The following is a 17,552-nucleotide window of genomic DNA, read 5'->3' as shown; positions in this document are numbered from 1 at the left end:
TCCAACTAGAGATTACTGGTTCTTCTTCCAGGTCTGACATTTTGCCACATCACAGGAGGGGTTACCTCTGATAAACAGAGACCTTACAACATTTGAACATATGTGCTCCCACCCCTCTGAGCCTGCACATGCTATATCAGTAATATTACAAAATATTACTATAGGGACAATTCTTAGACACCCCCTCCTTCTGTACAACCTGGGAGAGTGATCTAGCGCACCGTGGTATCCAAATAAATTGGGATAAGGCATGTCAGATTGGTTCAGTGTGTTCTGGTAGTCGGTAGATTATGGAGACTCAATATAAGCTTCTAACTAGATGGTACAGGTGTCCTGTAATGCTTCATAAGTTTTTCCCTTCAGTGTCCCCTATGTGTTGGCGCTGTGATAAGGATACCGACACTCTGATACACATTTGGAGGGATTGTCCCCTAATAACACCTTTTTGGGAAAAAACTCATTTATTTATCGACACAAATTTTGAGGTACCAGGTCCCCAGAGGGCCGGATTTCTGGCTTCTCTCTTAAGCTGGCCACACACGAGACCAACTTGCATCCAACCAGCCAACTAGTTTATTTGTTGGAATGAAAATCTGGTAACGTATGGGAGTAACTGATGATCAGCAATTTGCTCCTAACTGCCAGAAAACAGATGAAAATGGTCGTCAGACAAGTTTTTTAAATGTTTGATCTAAACAATTTGTTCAAACAACAGTTTTGGTCCATTTTCCAGTGTTTGGGAGCAAATTGCTGATTGTCATTTGCTTTCATACCTTACCAGATTTCATTCCAACCAATCAACTAGTTGGCTGGTTGGACAGATAAACTTTAGATGTGTGGCCAGCTTTACTCTAACATCCCGATTTCAAGATACAAAAAATCTCTCCTTAAACATTTGGCAAATGCGGCAAGGGCAGTAGTTCCTGTACACTGGCGCTCCACTGCAGCCCCCTCGATTTGGGAATAGTGTAAGCGAGTCGATTTTTATATGACTATGGAGGATATCTTTCACATGGTTTGCCTGGATAGACTTCAAAGCATCTCCTGAATCTAAAACTTTGGTTCCACTACAATAGGGTTTATTACGTATGGCCATACCTTTCTGTAGTGTTTGTCCTGTTTCTGGGTTATGTTTTAACCTCATCCTACACTTTTAAATATTCTAGAACCTACGCTCACTTATTTTGATGTGCTCGACTTTCCCTTTAATCGTTCCCCTTGTCTTGTCTTGTTTTGTCCACCCATATTTTATTTTCCAGTTCTTTTAATAAATGATTGTCACTTATTTGGTAATAGGATATTTATATCTGATTATACAATGTAGAATTTGTCTCCTAGCTATGTTAGTGAAGTATTATACTGTTAATACCTTTTATTCATGTACAAGACTACTATTTGACTGTATTTCAAACGAACTGTCATTTTTCTACAAAAATTTGTTGTTGAAAAATAAAGAATTTATAAAAAAAAAAGAAATAGGTTATTATCATCCATACAGGTAATTAAGTGTAAATAATGTCCAGTAAAAACTAAATACTCTGGTTACAATAATGGGCCTATCTATAATAAGGCCTGACAAAGTGTATTAGATATCACCATTCTACAGTGCTGTACACTGGGTGAGGCCAAACTATTCCACTGTCCTCTAAACATGACTGAGACATAAGGGGCCTGATTCAGAGCCGTTCGCTATTTGCGGTCGTTCGTTCAAAAACAAGGGGTGGCTATTCAAATGATCCGTTCGCAAATTGCAGTCTGTTCCCACCTCTAAGTCTGAACGAGCGAGCAAAACATACGCTCGTTTATTTGATAAAAACGCCCCCTGGCCGCACGCACCATACGTCATGTCCGCTATTTATTAGATTAATCGAGTACATCGTACAGCGTATGAACTGCTCGCTATTCTTGTGGTTGGTGTTTTCAACCGCTATTTTGCGAGCAGTTCTGAGTTAAAAAAAACCAAGTGACGTGGTCAATGACGCTGCTTTGTTAATTATGCACTCCCTTAAAACGCCCGTTTTGACCTTTAAGCACGCCTGCGTTCGGATCTCCACTCCCCGTTTTCAAGCACCTTCCCCTGTTACCACCCACATACGCCTCATTCTGTCACTCAAAATAGCAGGCCCTCGCTATATTGCGTACCAACGATTTTCGGCCGCACTGACTGGTTCGCGCATGCGTACTAAAAACCGTACGCATGCGCAGGTGTGCGAACATCGCTCGGAACGAGCATACTGCCGCTAGCGAGTGGCTCTGAATGAGGGCCAAGGTCCTCTAAACAGGACTGCACCAAACCATTCTACTGTCCTTTTAAACAGGGTTCAGCCAAACTTTCCTGCTGGCTTATAAATGAGGGATACCTAACCTTTTTGCTGCCCTGTAAACTGAGCTGGGCCAAACCATTCTGCTGTCATGCCTTTGAGCAGCGAAACGCGTCAGGTGTTTGCCTCCTACCACTATCAATACTCCAATTATGGACCTTATCTAAAGAAGCTTGGACCAACTTACCGGATACAAACAATCTTTTCAAGATCTATTGCCGCCATCCAGCTTTGGACTTTGGAATTATCTCCATTGGGACCAACTACCTTGTGGACACTGTGCTTTTTTGAGGACTCCTTCATTTGGGACTTACCATTAAATCAGGACCATTCCTCTATTGGTGATCAGTTTGGTAAATATACCCACAAGACAGTCCTATTCTCATATGTGACGGCGTTCTTGACATTATCGGAAGCAATTATAGGAACAAGCTCTACAATGTTTATGTATACAGTGGTGAGGCTATCTGTTCATGTTTTTTTATTAGCATGTTTTATGGCTTATTTTTATTAAAGTGATATTTTATCCATACCATACAACTGTATTTAATCTACTGAATGTCTTATCTATATTGACAATAGCGCTACTACTTTGTTACCATTGCTGTCATGCAACCAGGGCTGGGTCAAACCATTCTGCTGTCATGTAAACAGGGCTGGGTCAAACCATTCTGCTGTCATGTAAACAGGGCTGGGTCAAACCATTCTGCTGTCATGTAAACAGAGTAGGTTTAAACCATTCTGCTGTGTAAACAGTAGATTTGGCATTGTTGTTTTGGGATATGGTTTGGGTAGATGTGGGAAGGGGCCTAATTTATGTTGGCAGGTATGTTTTTCTACTGCCTTAGATGTGGGCTTAGGGCCTGATTCAGAGGCGCTCGCTCTGAATCAGGGCATTTTTTTTTTTGTTTCGGCCTCCAAGCCGCTCGCAAAGCTGTGGGTGACCACCCACAGCTAGTGCGAGCGGCCTGGTGATGGTCGTGATTATCACGACCATCAGGCTTGCGTCGAGACCCTGCGGGAGGGTCTTGGCTCCCGCAAGCCCGAGTGGGCTTCCTGCTCTAATAGAGCAGGAAGTCCACTACTGACATCAGGAGTGATGTCAGTTGGGCCGCCCACAAACGCCAGACGTTCCTCCCCTCGCCGCCTACAAAACGGGGCGAGCTGTCACTCATCATTGACAGCCGCCCCGTCTTGTAGCGAGCCCCGGAGCGACTGAGCCCCGAAGCGACTGAACTCCGGAGGTGGAGCATGCTCAGTGGGGACCATCGACCCGCTTGCGAGCGGGTCTGAATCAGGCCCTTAGTCTTATAGTCCTGATATTTACCAGAGTCCCAAATATTGATGATCAAAGTGGACATGCCTACTGGAAAGAAATGGGCAAAGTAATTGGATATGAAGTCCATTTTCTCCAATCAGTTTAAAGTCCTGTAGAAATTGTATGACGTTTTCTCCTTGGGATTCTTTTTTGCGAGCGCCATTTACCTAAAAGCAAGTAACATTATTAATTTAATTGGGTTTACTGAAGGATTACAAGGTGTCACATGTGTAAATAATACAGATAGGTCTGTGATATTTTAGGAGAAGGCCATCCATTTCTCCTTAAAGGTCAAAGCAATTATGTTGTTGTACAAGCATTTTAACCAAAGATGGGGCCCGTGTGCTCCCGGCCCGCCTATACCAGACTATCGGTGGTGCCATCTTTTTAGCGATGTCTTCGAAAAGATGGCACATGCGGCCATGATAGGGAAAACTCTGTCACAGGGACAGAATCATTGCCACCTCTTGCTCCAAAGACAATGGAAGAATGATGGCGCCAACCGGCAGCCCGGTAACAGTGGTTGAGTCGATGCTGGGTGCAGTGTGTGTGGCGCGGGGCACCGCTGGTCTCATGTCCCCATGTGCACCACACCCATTATAGATACAGTACGTTTTGCTGTTGTTGCCAACGTGTGCGCTATTGTTTTTTTTAGAATTTTTGAGAAACCAACAAAGCGGGTGTGCCGATAAAAATATGGGTGCCGCTAATGGAAACGATGATGCCCTGAATGCCTGTGCCCATAGCTATTGCCCTACTGTGCCCCAGAACTACCTTCATTTAATAAATTATTACACAATTTAGCAGCGAGATTTCATCCAAGGCGGCCTCAGTAAACTTCTTCCCACTCTTTGATATTTTCACTGCAACGTACTTCTTCTTCCTGTAACATAGAACCATGGATAACAATCAGTGCACGCTTCATTTCACCGCTTCCTGGCAGTGCAGACGGGCACAGCGGGCTTACCGAGGATTTCAGCAGTTCGGTTTAGTAAATAGAGAACAGATCAGCCGTGGTATGATCAGATGCATCTAATGGTGGTAATCAGTGTGACTTACTGCAAATCCCGACAGAGCCAGACTGTGGAGAAATAGCCCCACCCCACTTTGTGGAGCACTTGGTATCTTCTGTTCAGCATCTCCCCTGTTTGAACTGGGTGGTATCCTCCTGGGAGAGACAGCAGAAGAGTCGGCATAACCTGGTTATTTGTTAAACTAAATCGACTGCCTATAAATATGAACAACTTGTTTATCTCTGATCAGTCAAGTTAACAATAGTCAGCAGAAGACATGTTTTTATCACAAGCGAATGGACAAATATCGTTTGTTTGAATATGTGTTTGTCTCTTTAAGTACATCGAAACGACAAATGCCATTAGCACTACAGTTTTTTTTTTCATAGTGTAATACGCTCTTGTAGCCTCTGGGTGTCACTATGGCAATTAGTGGCTATGAATAGAGCTTACTCGGTAGCACACGTCTCACTATAGGTAATAATTGCGACAACCGTATTGGTCAAATGTGACAATCTGGGCAAATCTTTTTGTCTGACCAAAATATGGTGTCATTTGTCTGGACATGGTTAAGGCTCATGTACTAACTACAATAACTGCAGACCTGCAACACTTTTTGCGCCAGTGCACATATTTGTATACCCACTCATGTAAAAAGGGAATTCTCCATCACTTGCAGGTTTTTAATCATTAAAATGCACATGGGGGATAGTTTTGCAAATTAAATCACAAAGCAGAGCATTTCTGCTGTGGACTTGTATAACTCCCAATTTGAGTGCTCAGTTCCACCTTTACAATGGGGATTGCATTATCCTGACCTGCCTGGCAAGCAGCTGCGAGGCCGGCACTTTTGTTGGATTTCTCCTCACATCCCAGGGGGGTGGGAAAAGAAATCTTTCATCCCGACCAAACATTGCGTTGAATTGAATAGCTTCGGGAGCTCCCTTCTGCGGCTATTCATCATTGCAATGAATTGAATCGCGGCCATTGCGTATGATAAATGGTGCTCCAGCCAATCAGCCCCCAACTGTCACTTTTCAAACAGGTGACAGTTGGGGGCTGATTGGCTAGAGCACCATCTATCATACACAACAAGTTTTATCACTCGTTGTGAAGGATAAAACTCGTTGATAAATGAGGCCCAGGTAGCAGGGCAGTGATTGCGCTATTCCTGTCACCACGTCCCAGCACCTCACCCCTGTACATCCGCCTCCCCTGATCTCCCGCAGAGCAAATTAGGGAAGATTTGAGATTTGTATTCGCCCATTGGTCGGCCACAGATCCTGTTCTCTCATCAGATGGTAACACTTTGCCTCTGCTTCTGTGTGGTGAAATTACCCACACATCTTGTTGGACAGTGATTGGACCAAACTATGAAAGTTTCATGGAAGTGGACAATTTTATAGCTGTAAAAGGTTAAAATGATTGAACCACACAATATATTGCATTGTGACAGTTCCATGTTTGAGATAAGCACTTAGGGGTTTAGGGGCCTATTCATCATCACTTAATTTTTACAAAAGCAGGTGAAAATGCACATTTTAACCTGCAATTGTGAATGTTAAGTTACCGTGCCATTCATCACGAATGTCAAGCAGGAGATATCACAGATATTTCCTGCTTACCTTCCTCTTGCGGAATGGCCCGCTGTCCCCATACACTAGTATCACAGATATCTCCTACTTACCTTCCTCTTGCGGAATGGCCCGCTGTCCCCATACACTAGTATCAGATATCTCCTACTTACCTTCCTCTTGCGGAATGGCCCGCTGTCCCCATACACTAGTATCACAGATATCTCCTACTTACTTTCCTCTTGCGGAATGGCCCGCTGTCCCCATACACTAGTATCACAGATATCTCCTACTTACCTTCCTCTTGCGGAATGGCCCGCTGTCCCCATACACTAGTATCACAGATATATCCTACTTACCTTCCTCTTGCGGAATGGCCTGCTGTCCCCATACACTAGTATCACATATATCTCCTGCTTACCTTCCTCTTGCGGAATGACCTGCTGTCCACATACACTAGTATCACAAATATCTCCTACTTACCTTCCTCTTGTGGAATGGCCCGCTGTCCCCATACACTAGTATCACAGATATCTCCTGCTTACCTTCCTCTTGCGGAATGGCCCGCTGTCCCCATACACTAGTATCACAAATATCTCCTACTTACCTTCCTCTTGCGGAATGGCCCACTGTCCCCATACGCTAGTATCACAAATATCTCCTACTTACTTTCCTCTTAAGGAATGGCCCACTGTCCCCATACACTAGTATCACAGATATCTCCTACTTACCTTCTTCTTGCGGGATGGCCCGCTGTCTCCATACACTAGTATCACAGATATCTCCTACTTACCTTCCTCTCCTGGAATGGCCCACTGTCCCCATACACTAGTATCACAAATATCTAGTACTTATCTTCCTCTTAAGGAATGGCCCACTGTCCCCATACACTAGTATCACAGATATCTCCTACTTACCTTCCTCTTGCGGAATGGCCCGCTATCCCCATACACTGGTATCACAGATATCTACTACTTACCTTCCTCTTGCGGAATGGCCCGCTATCTCCATACACTAGTATCACAGATATCTCCTGCTTACCTTCCTCTTGCGGAATGGCCCGCTGTCCCCATACACTAGTATCATAGATATCTCCTACTTACCTTTCTCTTGCGGAATGGCCTGCTGTCCCCATACACTAGTATCACAGATATCTCCTACTTACCTTCCTCTTGCGGAATGGCCCACTGTCCCCATACACTAGTATCACAAATATCTCCTACTTACATTCCTCTTAAGGAATGGCCCACTGTCCCCATACACTAGTATCACAGATATCTCCTACTTACCTTCCTCTTGCGGAATGGCCCGCTATCCCCATACACTAGTATCACAGATATCTCCTACTTACCTTCCTCTTGCGGAATGGCCCGCTATCCCCATACACTAGTATCACAGATATCTCCTACTTTCCTTCCTCTTGTGGAATGGCTGCTGTCCCCATACAATAGTATCACAGATATCTCCTACTTACCTTACTCTTGTGGAATGGCCCGCTGTCCCCGTACACTAGTATCACAGATATCTCCTACTTACCTTCCTCTTGCGGAATGGCCCGCTGTCCCCGTACACTAGTATCACAGATATCTCCTACTTACCTTGCTCTTGCGGAATGGCCTGCTGTCTCCATACACTAGTATCACAGATATCTCCTACTTACCTTCCTCTTGCGGAATGGCCCACTGTCCCCATACACTAGTGATATCTCCTACTTACCTTCCTCTTGCGGAATGGCCTGCTGTCCCCATACACTAGTATCACAGATATCTCCTACTTACCTTCCTCTCCCGGAATGGCCCGCTGTCCCCCTACACTAGTATCACAGATATCTCCTAGTTACCTTCCTCTTGCGGAATGGCCCTCTGTCCCCATATACTAGTATGGGAACAGAATTCATCAAGCTCCAAAAAGATTATTTTTTCGGAGCTTGATTACGGTAGCATTCGCCATCTACAGATGGCGTTTGCTACCGCTACCCTCTACTTACCTATGGGAAGTTGTCCCGGGTCGCGAAGAGGGATCCTTTTGGATCCCACCGCCCCTGTCCGGCTCCTTTCCCCAGACATCGGGGCTCTTGTGCGCATGCGTGACCTGTAGGTCACACATGCGCACTGCTTTTGCGAGCAGTGAAAATATCCAAAAGGAGCAGTGAAGCCGCTCGCTAGGAAAGCTGATTTTTGGATCAGCCGTCTCAGCATTAAATCAATGATGAACTTAGGCCCTCATTCAGAGCCGTACGCTCTGAGCAGAGCACACGCTCTGAATGAGGGCCGCCCTCCATAATTATGGAGCGTCCTCCTGGACGCTCGTATAGCTGTGGGTCACCAACAACAACAGCCTATACGAGCGTGCAGTTTGATGGCCGTGATGGTTGTGACCATCGCGACCATCGCCACTGCGAGCCGGAGCCTGCGGTTGAGGTTTTCAACCGCATGGCCCGGAGTGATTTTGGCTCTATCAGAGCCAAAATCACTCCCACTGACATCACTAGTGATGTCAGTGGGCCGGCTTCTGACGGTAGGCGTTCCCTTGGGAACGCCCCCGTCAGGGAGGCACGCCCACCAAAGGGGGCGTGCTATCAATCAACATCGACAGCACGCCCCCTTTGATCAGACACAACGAGCGAAGGAAAGTCCTTCGATCGTCGCATCTGGCGCATGCGCACGACGGAGCTCCCTCTGTCGTGCGCATGCTCAGTGCAGACCATCGACCCACTTGCGAGCGGACAGCCGCTCGCGAGTGGGTCTGAATCAGGCCCTTAGTCTTGGAGAGAGATAAAGTGAACAGAGATAAAATACCAACCAATCAGCTGCTAACTGTCACTTTACAGGTGTTTTAAAAATTAGAATTAGGAGCTGATTGGTTGGTACTTTATCTCCATCCACTTTTTTTTTTTTTTTTTTAATACTTCATACCTAATGGCCCTACATACATGTACATGTATAGCAAAACATATCTACATTATGAGACAGGTATCCTACAGCAAAGCAAAATCCAGTATATTACCTGCACGAATTGCACATGTTTCACACTCTGGCATATTCCTGGCCTCTTCTGTCACTCACCTACACAATACTCTGCAGGGTTCTCCTCGCACACTTCCTTATCAGACATTGGTGAGAGACGTACTTGTCGCTTGTCCCTGAAATATAACCAGCTGCATTAGTCTATATACATACATAATATACGTCATGTGATATTGTGTGAGCTCTGCATTACCATTTCTGTCTGTAGCTGCCCAACCCCTGTCCTCGAGGACCCTTTCACCCTCTTCTCCAGCCCTTGACAACTCCGAAATGTGCCCAGACTGTACAGGGGTATGGTATTTCTCCCTGGCCCGGAGGAGCTCAGATGTTGGACTGAGGAGAGTGCTAATGGAGTTGCAGTGATGCCAAGCTGACTTGCCTGACCCCTCTGCCCTGGCAGATGCCCAGCAATAAAGTAGACAGCATTCTGAGTCCTGGATAAAGAGGAGCGAGGGATTTCTCCTGATTTGCCTCTCATGTCTTTTCATACATGCATTGGGATTTGTAGAAATGCACAAGGCAAGCTTAATGGTAAAGCAGAGTGCAAAAACAGCATGAGTTACATATTCTCAAATCTGGGACTAAGGCAGGGCTTCAGGGCCGTAGCTAGGGTAGTGCGGCCGGTGCCATCGCACAGGGCACCACAGGTCGGGGCGCTGTTTGGGCATGTAAAATCTCTGTTTATTATCTTAGCTTCCTCTTATTTCATCCCCAGCATCTCCTGGCCTCCCCTATCTCTTCCCTGGCCCTTCCCCATGAAGCCATGGCCCTCTCTTGGGTGCATTATGTCCCTTTGAAAAATGAGGGGGGCGCCAATGCTCTTTCTGGCACAGGGCACCAAAAAGTCTAGTTACGGCTCTGCAGGGCTTGACAAATTTTTCTAAAATCTAGGAGTCAGGATGAAATTGTAGGAGCCAGACCACCGCCCCCCCCAAAAAAATTATAGGAGTGAGTAAGGAGCACAGCTCTGTGTGTTATGCAACTGTTATACACACTAAATGGTTACAGTTGAATGGATACAGTAAATTGGAGGCTCCCTTACTGCTCTGCACAGCTCCCCTGCTCCACCCCCCACCCTCCAGTAATAATGGACCACATTTCACATAAAATAATGGTGCCAGAAAACACAACAAAACCCCCCTACCCTCGTGGTCACACCACTATCCCTCTGAAGCCGCTCCGCAATCCCTGGCCATGCATAGACCTTACTACCGAACAGTGGCGTAACTAGGGCAGGGCGAGCAGGGTTCGCGCGGGGGGGAGGCGCCGGCCACGGTACCGGCCCGCCCTAGATAGCCAGTGTAGCGCCGACCGCAATGAGTGCGGTCAGCGCTACACATTTGCACAGGACCGGCGCTAGGCTTCCAGCGCCGGTCCTGTGCTGCACGCCTGAGCCCGTTCCCTCCCCCTGAGCACTTGCCCAATAGCGCCAGGAGGCGGGCTCAGGCTGTGCATAACACACGCATCGCCGCCAGCGCTGGCGGTGATGCGTGTGTTAAACAGCAGCCAATGAGAGTCAGATAGACTCTCATTGACTGCTGCAGCACCCACTGCAAGAGCCGGACTTCCGTCCGGCTCCTGCAGTGGGTAATGGGACTGATGTCATGACGTCATAATGCTGAGCGCGCCAGCCCGGGCGGACTGGAGGGCGGGAGCAGCATTGCGGACAGGAGCAGCGTGGAATCAGGTAAGTATATTTTTATATATATTTATTTATTTTTAAACCTATCTGCACAACGGGGGAGGGGTTGGCTACTACTGGGGGGGCATCTACTGGGGGTGCCATTGGGAGGACCTCTACTGGGGACTACTACTTGGGGGGGGGGGACTACCACTGGGGGCATTCTATTCTAAAAGGGGCCTAGTATTACTAGAGGCACTGCACTCGGGGGACCACTACTGGGGGCAATAATAGGAAGGGCCACTACAGGGACCACTGGATAGGGGGGGGGGGTCACTACTGGGAGCCTGCATCAGGGGGACCACTACTGGGGGCACTGCATGGGAGGGGGGGACACTACTGCTGGGGGCACTATATAAGGGGCTTACTGCTAGGGGCACTGCGGGGACCATTACAGGGGGCACTAGATAGGGGGGATCACTACAGGGTGCCTACATAAGGGGACCACTACTGGGAAAACTGCATGGGGGGGACTACTACTGGGGGCACCATATAAAGGGCAGTGCATAAGGGGATACTGCTACTGGGCGCACTGCATTGTGGGGACTGCTACGTGGGGCACTGCATAAGGGGGAACACTACGTGGGGCACTGCATTTGGGGGGGCCACTACTGGGGGTACTGAGTAAGGGGAACTAATTGGGGGCTGTATAAGAGAGACCACTACTGGGGATACTGTATAAGGGGCACTACTATGGGCCTGCATGAGAGGGACCACAACTGCATACTGGGGTTACTGTATAAGGGGTACTACTGGGGTTAAGGTGCATATGGATAGGAATGTTCAGTTTGAAAATAAAGGGGTGTGTCATGTTGACACGCCCCATTTTTAAGTGACCACGCCCATTTTTTTGCCGCACATGGGGGCTCCCTTTTCAAATTTGCCCTGGGCTCCAAATACCCTAGTTATGCCACTGCTACCGGAGAGCTCTCTGCAGCCGGAGATAGAAGACAATAGACAGCCAGGACATACAGGAGGATCAGCGTAGACTGGGACAGACAGCGGGGATCAGAGCAGGCCAGAATGGAGAGGAGTCGTCAGCGCAGGCCGGGATGGACACAGGCACAGCAGTCAGGTGACACTCAGCACATGTACTCCTGTGCACGATATGAACACCGCAATACTATAGACACGAATCTCCACCAGAGCTGATGAGGATCTGCTTCCTCCCTCACTGTAAAATCTGGTAGCCAGCCAGCAAAATCTGGTAGCCATGGCGACCTGGCCCCTGGGATTTGTCGAGCCCTGGACTAAGGTATATACTTATTTACTAAAGTGCAGGTTTTTAAAAGTGGCGTTGTTGCCCATAGCAACCAATCAGATTTTAGCTATTCTAAAAGGTGCTAGATACATAAGTAGAATCTGATTGGTTGCTATGGGCAACAATGCCAAGTCTAAAAACCCGCACTTTAGTAAATACACCACCATATAGTGAAAGCTAAAAGTGGAAATGCAGACGGGTCTTGCGGACTTCAGCATACTTCACATGCGCTAAAGAAGAAAATATTAGCGCCAGCGCATGAGATGGATGATTATACGCACATGGACGAAGTTTACTAGTGCGTATTGATTGATCCGTCTGACGGCACAGAGCACACTATCCGTAAAATTAGCGTTTTGGTGTGGTAACTGGGCGGGGACCATGTGAGCGCACGCCACTATTTCGTCTCTTGGGAATGTTGGGAGTGTCGTGGTCGTGTATGCCGGCTTATGCGCTTGATCGTAGCATGCGAATGGAAATTGGACACCTGCTTCACACAGATCTTTTTGCACCCAGCATGGAATGGGTCCAACTCCCGATACTAATAATGACCGCAGGTTTTTAGTGTACCCGAGCAGATTCCCGCGATAGCGTGAGGAAGTAGACTGCCGTGGGGGAACAGAAAAGCGCAATTGCGTGCAAGAAACTAAATGCAGATATTCGCCTGTATACTGTATTTTATGCATCTTTGCAGCCGTCTTTCACATCCATTTGCTTGGTTTCATAGCCGCCATCATCATTGACGCACACTTGCACCAGCGCTATTCTTAGGGAAAGAGATCCGTCTGAAAACAGATCTCTGCACATACGTACGTGATTGGTTGGCACTTTATCTCTCGCCAAGGCTTAGTGCACAGACCCCTATGCAATCTATGGCAGCTTGTAGCCCAATCTACTTATTTTTGCGGTCTATAAATATAAACTTTTAAGACAACAACATGTAAATGATAGTAGGTAGGAAAACTTGTATTGAATATGCAGAATTATGAGACCCGGTCAGCTTCAGACCTCATCATGTCCCTCTAAGACCCTTCTCCATATGTTGCAAGATAGGACAATGCAGATTGTGGTATTATCTTTAAATTACCTAAAGCTGCCTACATTTTGCTGGGATCATCGATGAATATTACATGTAATCCGAAGAGATCAGTGCTCTGTCTAGAATCCTGCAAATCCACGTATGATGTAAAACAGTCTTGTTTAATACAAGTATGTGCCAGGGATTAGAGACCAGTGTATACAGTTACATTGTAGAGACTTAATGTGACTAAATGGGAACGTTTGACTCTGCAATTACTGTCATGCGCTATTACAGACAGTTTCATTGGTAGTTACTGATTGCAGATTAATTATAAAGCAGAAATATGTAGACATGTGGACTGTACTGTCCTTAATTCACCTCCGGATTGCGGGTAATAAGGCACTTGCATTTAACATACGATTTCTGTTCCGTTTATAACGCCAGCCAAATGCCGGTGAATAGCTTAAATGTTCTGATCAAAATATCATCCTCAAAGCTTATATATAAGGTACCGCAGATTTGGCAGCGCTGAGTAATACAGATACGACATGTAGAAAACAGTTTGGGCAAAATAAATAGAATAGAGTGTGGATGGAAATGATGACCACATTGTGAGGCATGCCGACACGGTCCACATAATGACGCACACGAAAGTCGCAATTGAGCAGAATAATGAATGAGTGCAATTTTGACCCAATTGCATGGCAGTCAGAATAATTTGGCATAAGGCGTACAAGGCTGGCATGAGATAAATGAGCATTATAATTATGTAGAATAAAATGAATGGATGACATTTCGGCCAAATTGCAAAAATAAATAATTCGGCATAAGACATTGGTAGGAGCAAGTGAGATGACAGAGAGTGGGCAGACATGAGACATAGGGTAAAGGACCCTGCCCATAAGAGCTTATATTTTAAAGGGAGGGGGTAATAAGACACAATAGGGGCAAATAGGTCAATAGGCATAGTAGGCTCAACAATGGCACAGAGGTTTTGTGATGCTGAAGATTGGATGGTGCAGGTAATGGTGCAGGAGCCTAGATGGGGCTGTAATGGTGCAGGAGCCTAGATGGGGTTGTGATGGTGCAGATGCCTAGATGGGGTTATGATGGTGTAGTGGCCTGGATAGGGTCATGATGGTTCAGGGGCTTTGATGGGGTTGTGATGGTGCAGGAGCCTAGTTGGGCAGTGTTGGTGCAGGAGCTTAGATGGGGTGTGATGGTGCATGGGCCTAGATGGAGTTGTGATGGTGCAGGGGCCTAGATGGAGTTGTGATGGTGCAGGGGCCTAGATGAGGTTATGATGGTGTAGAGGTCTGGATAGGGTTGTGATGGTGCAGGGGGCTAAGTGAGGTTGTGATGGTGTAGGGGCCTAGATGAGGTTATGATGATATAGGGGGCTAGATGGGGTTGTGATGGTGCAGGGGCCTAAATGAGTTGTGATGGTGCAGGAGCTTAGAAGGGGCTGTGATAGTGCAGGGGCCTAGATGGGGTTATGATTGTGAAGGGGCCAAGTTGAAGTGAATACCTGAAATGCTCAAATAGTGCAGATACCAATAATGTTCATGTTAAGTGAGGACACTATAAACTATAGTAATGACCATGTATTTACTGTAACTATATTAAGACTAAATGAAGATACCACATAGTCAGCAGAAATTGGATCTTGCTGTAGATGTGGAGGGAGGTGGCTGGCAATCCTTGTGAGGATTCTGGCTAGCTGGCGGCTGCTGGGGCAATCGAGGATGCAAGTTGTAATACAGGACCTTACATGGTGTCTCACGTAACATTGGACCCAGCGCGTGTTGATAAAAATGGTGAGAGGCTAGTAAGAGGAAATCAGGAAAGTTCTGGCAGGTGGGTCTCAGGAGGGTGTCGGGGTCACAGAAGGTAGTGACTTCAAGCAGGTATAGAAAAGAGACGAGCCCCCCCACTGTTAAGTAACCTCCAAACTCTGTAGGAGCAAATGAAGGAGGCAGTCACAATAGCAATGGGAGAACAGCCGAGAGCTGTGGAAACTTTTGGGGAAACAACCGACAGAACTGTGGTGATGATCTCAGTACTAGGAGAATGGTGTGATGGATGCAACAAGGCCAGGGAGAGCGTTGAACAGCACTCAATACATGGATGGAGGACAACGTTGGAATGGTTGAGGGCCAAGGCAAAGGCTGGATCCAGATTGACTGAAGTGCTTCCTGCTGTGAGTGTAGAGGGCAGCTGAGCTGGAGGCTGCCTCTCCTCACTTGAGGTCACAAATATCAGCAAGTACCTGAAGCTCAAACATACACAAGTGTTCCAAAAGTGTTAGTAAAGTATCCAAAAAGATATCTGTGTTCAGGAGATTGGTATGAGATGCTGGCGCTCAGAATCCCGGCGGTCAAAATCCCAACGCCGGCATCCGGAACAGGTTACAGTCCCCACGCCTAGAGGTAAGTATCCTAACCTAATCCCTCCCCCTAACCCTCCATCCCTGGTGCCTAAACCTGACCTACCCCCAGTGCCTAACCCTCCCCCTACCCCTAGTGCCTAACCCTGCTACTTACCTTCGGGATGCCGGCGCCGATATTCTAAAGCTGGCCATACAGCAGACCAAATTTCCTCCAACCATCCAACTAGCTGGTTGGTTGGAATGAAAATCCGGTAATGTATGGGAGTAAATGACAATCAGCAATTTGCTCCCAAATACCGGAAAACACGAAAAAGGTCATTCAAGCAAGTTGGTTAAATTGGTTTGATTTGAACAAATTGTCTGAACAATGGCTTTTGTCCATTTCTGATGTTGTCGGTCCTGGTGCCTAAACCTAACCTCCTCCTCCCTGGTACCTAAACCTAACCTCTCCCCCCAGTGCCTAAACCTAACCTCCTCCTCCCCAGTGCCTAAACCTATCCTCCCCCCCCAGTGCCTAAACCTAACCTCCTCCTCCCCGATGCCTAAACCTATCCTCCCCCCAGTGCCTAAACCTAACCTCCTCCTCCCCGATGCCTAAACCTCTCCCCCCCAGGTGCCTAAACCTAACCTCCCCCTCCCTGGTTCCTAAACCTAACCCTCCCCCCTTAGTGCCTAACCCTAACACCGCTACTTACCTTCGGAATGCTGGCGCCGAGATTCTGACAAGTGTTGGGATTCCGGTGTCGGTATTCTAAGCACCAGCAATTACGTTGTCGGGATAGTGAACGTATCCCTGTGTGAGAGAGGCATGTCTAGTCAGGAGACTGCAATCACACCTGTCCGCTTGAATGGGAATTGCTGGTAATGGAGACCTGACTAACTAACAAAGGAAGCTGTGTAAATGGTGTACCATGTTGGAAGAGAGGAATGAAACTACTTGTAGGAAAAGGAAATATTCCACCTGACAAGCCCTCACTTTCCTTTCCCTGACCTAGAGTTCCTACAAAAACCAGTAGAGCTGTCTTTAAATGTGGTTCTTTATGTCACATAGAAGCCACTTATTACTGACGTATTGCAGAATGCAAGATCAAAGGCCAGCTCCAATTTCTCATCAACTGGAAAAGCGATCATTTTGCTGAGAGATCCTGAGAATCTGTGGCTGATCCTCATGCCCCAGGACTAATTGCTGCTGTCTACTCTCATCAAACAGTCAAACCTGGGGCATCTGGTAACTACTTTGGAGAAAGGGGATACTGTCAGGTTACTAATTCAGCCGCTGACTTACCCTGCTGTTTGTGCGAGAGTCTTGTATGCCCTGAGTGCCTCATTATTTGCATGCAGGGGATCACCATTTCAGACCAGGCCTTTTTACGAACATGTTGAAGTCGCTCATACCAGATAATGGATGCATCCTGCTCTATTTGTCATTAAAGGTGCAAACCTTTCCCATGCTCAGATGTTATTGGCGATCAACTTCTCTAAAAATGTGCGCAAACAGTTAATACGCTTTCTTTGTAAGAATGGGCGTCAAGGGATGTGCAGGCTAGGTTCTACTCGGTTCCGTTCGTTTTTTTCCCCCGAATCTTATTGGGTATCAGCTGTCACGAGTTTTGGATAGCCAATAAGATTCGGTAAAAAAAAACGAACGGAACCGAGTAGAACCGAGCCTGCACATCAAGACGAACCATCAATGGTCAATAACCATTGGTTTGCCACTGATGGTCAATGGTTTTGCCATTGATGGTGGAGATCCGATGGTTTACTATTGGTAGCAGAAAGGCAGTTATGTTTTTCTTTTCTCTGCAAAGAGGGCACAGAGCTTAGTCTTCTCCCTGGTGCACTGCTAAGCCCCACCCCCTCTCCTGATTGGACTACTGCCTGCCATTTCCCCTTAGCAGGGATGACCAATGATGGGTGCAATCCACTGATGATTCCCCATCAATGGTTT

At 46.9% G+C, this 17,552-nt stretch overlaps 1 protein-coding gene across 1 annotated transcript in view; it reads right to left on the bottom strand.

Annotated features, from left to right (window-relative positions):
* Nucleotides 1-17,552, bottom strand: part of LOC148473344 (SRSF protein kinase 3-like) — a 50,104-nt gene that overhangs the window by 17,384 nt on the left and 15,168 nt on the right. Inside the window, exons 2-5 of the mRNA XM_088459757.1 lie at nt 9,292-9,368; nt 4,699-4,807; nt 4,435-4,522; nt 3,719-3,806 (exon numbers count right to left, since the gene is read on the bottom strand). Of these exons, the coding sequence (XP_088315883.1) occupies nt 3,719-3,806; nt 4,435-4,522; nt 4,699-4,807; nt 9,292-9,340 (334 nt within the window). The 5' untranslated portion in view covers nt 9,341-9,368. The remainder of the gene's footprint in view (nt 1-3,718; nt 3,807-4,434; nt 4,523-4,698; nt 4,808-9,291; nt 9,369-17,552) is intronic.

This window comes from Taudactylus pleione, unplaced genomic scaffold, assembly GCF_031769625.1.
Source record: "Taudactylus pleione unplaced genomic scaffold, aTauple2 ptg000934l, whole genome shotgun sequence".
NCBI lineage: Eukaryota > Metazoa > Chordata > Amphibia > Anura > Myobatrachidae > Taudactylus > Taudactylus pleione.
Note: the sequence above shows the minus strand (reverse complement) of the source record. Positions and strands in the feature narration are given on the sequence as shown.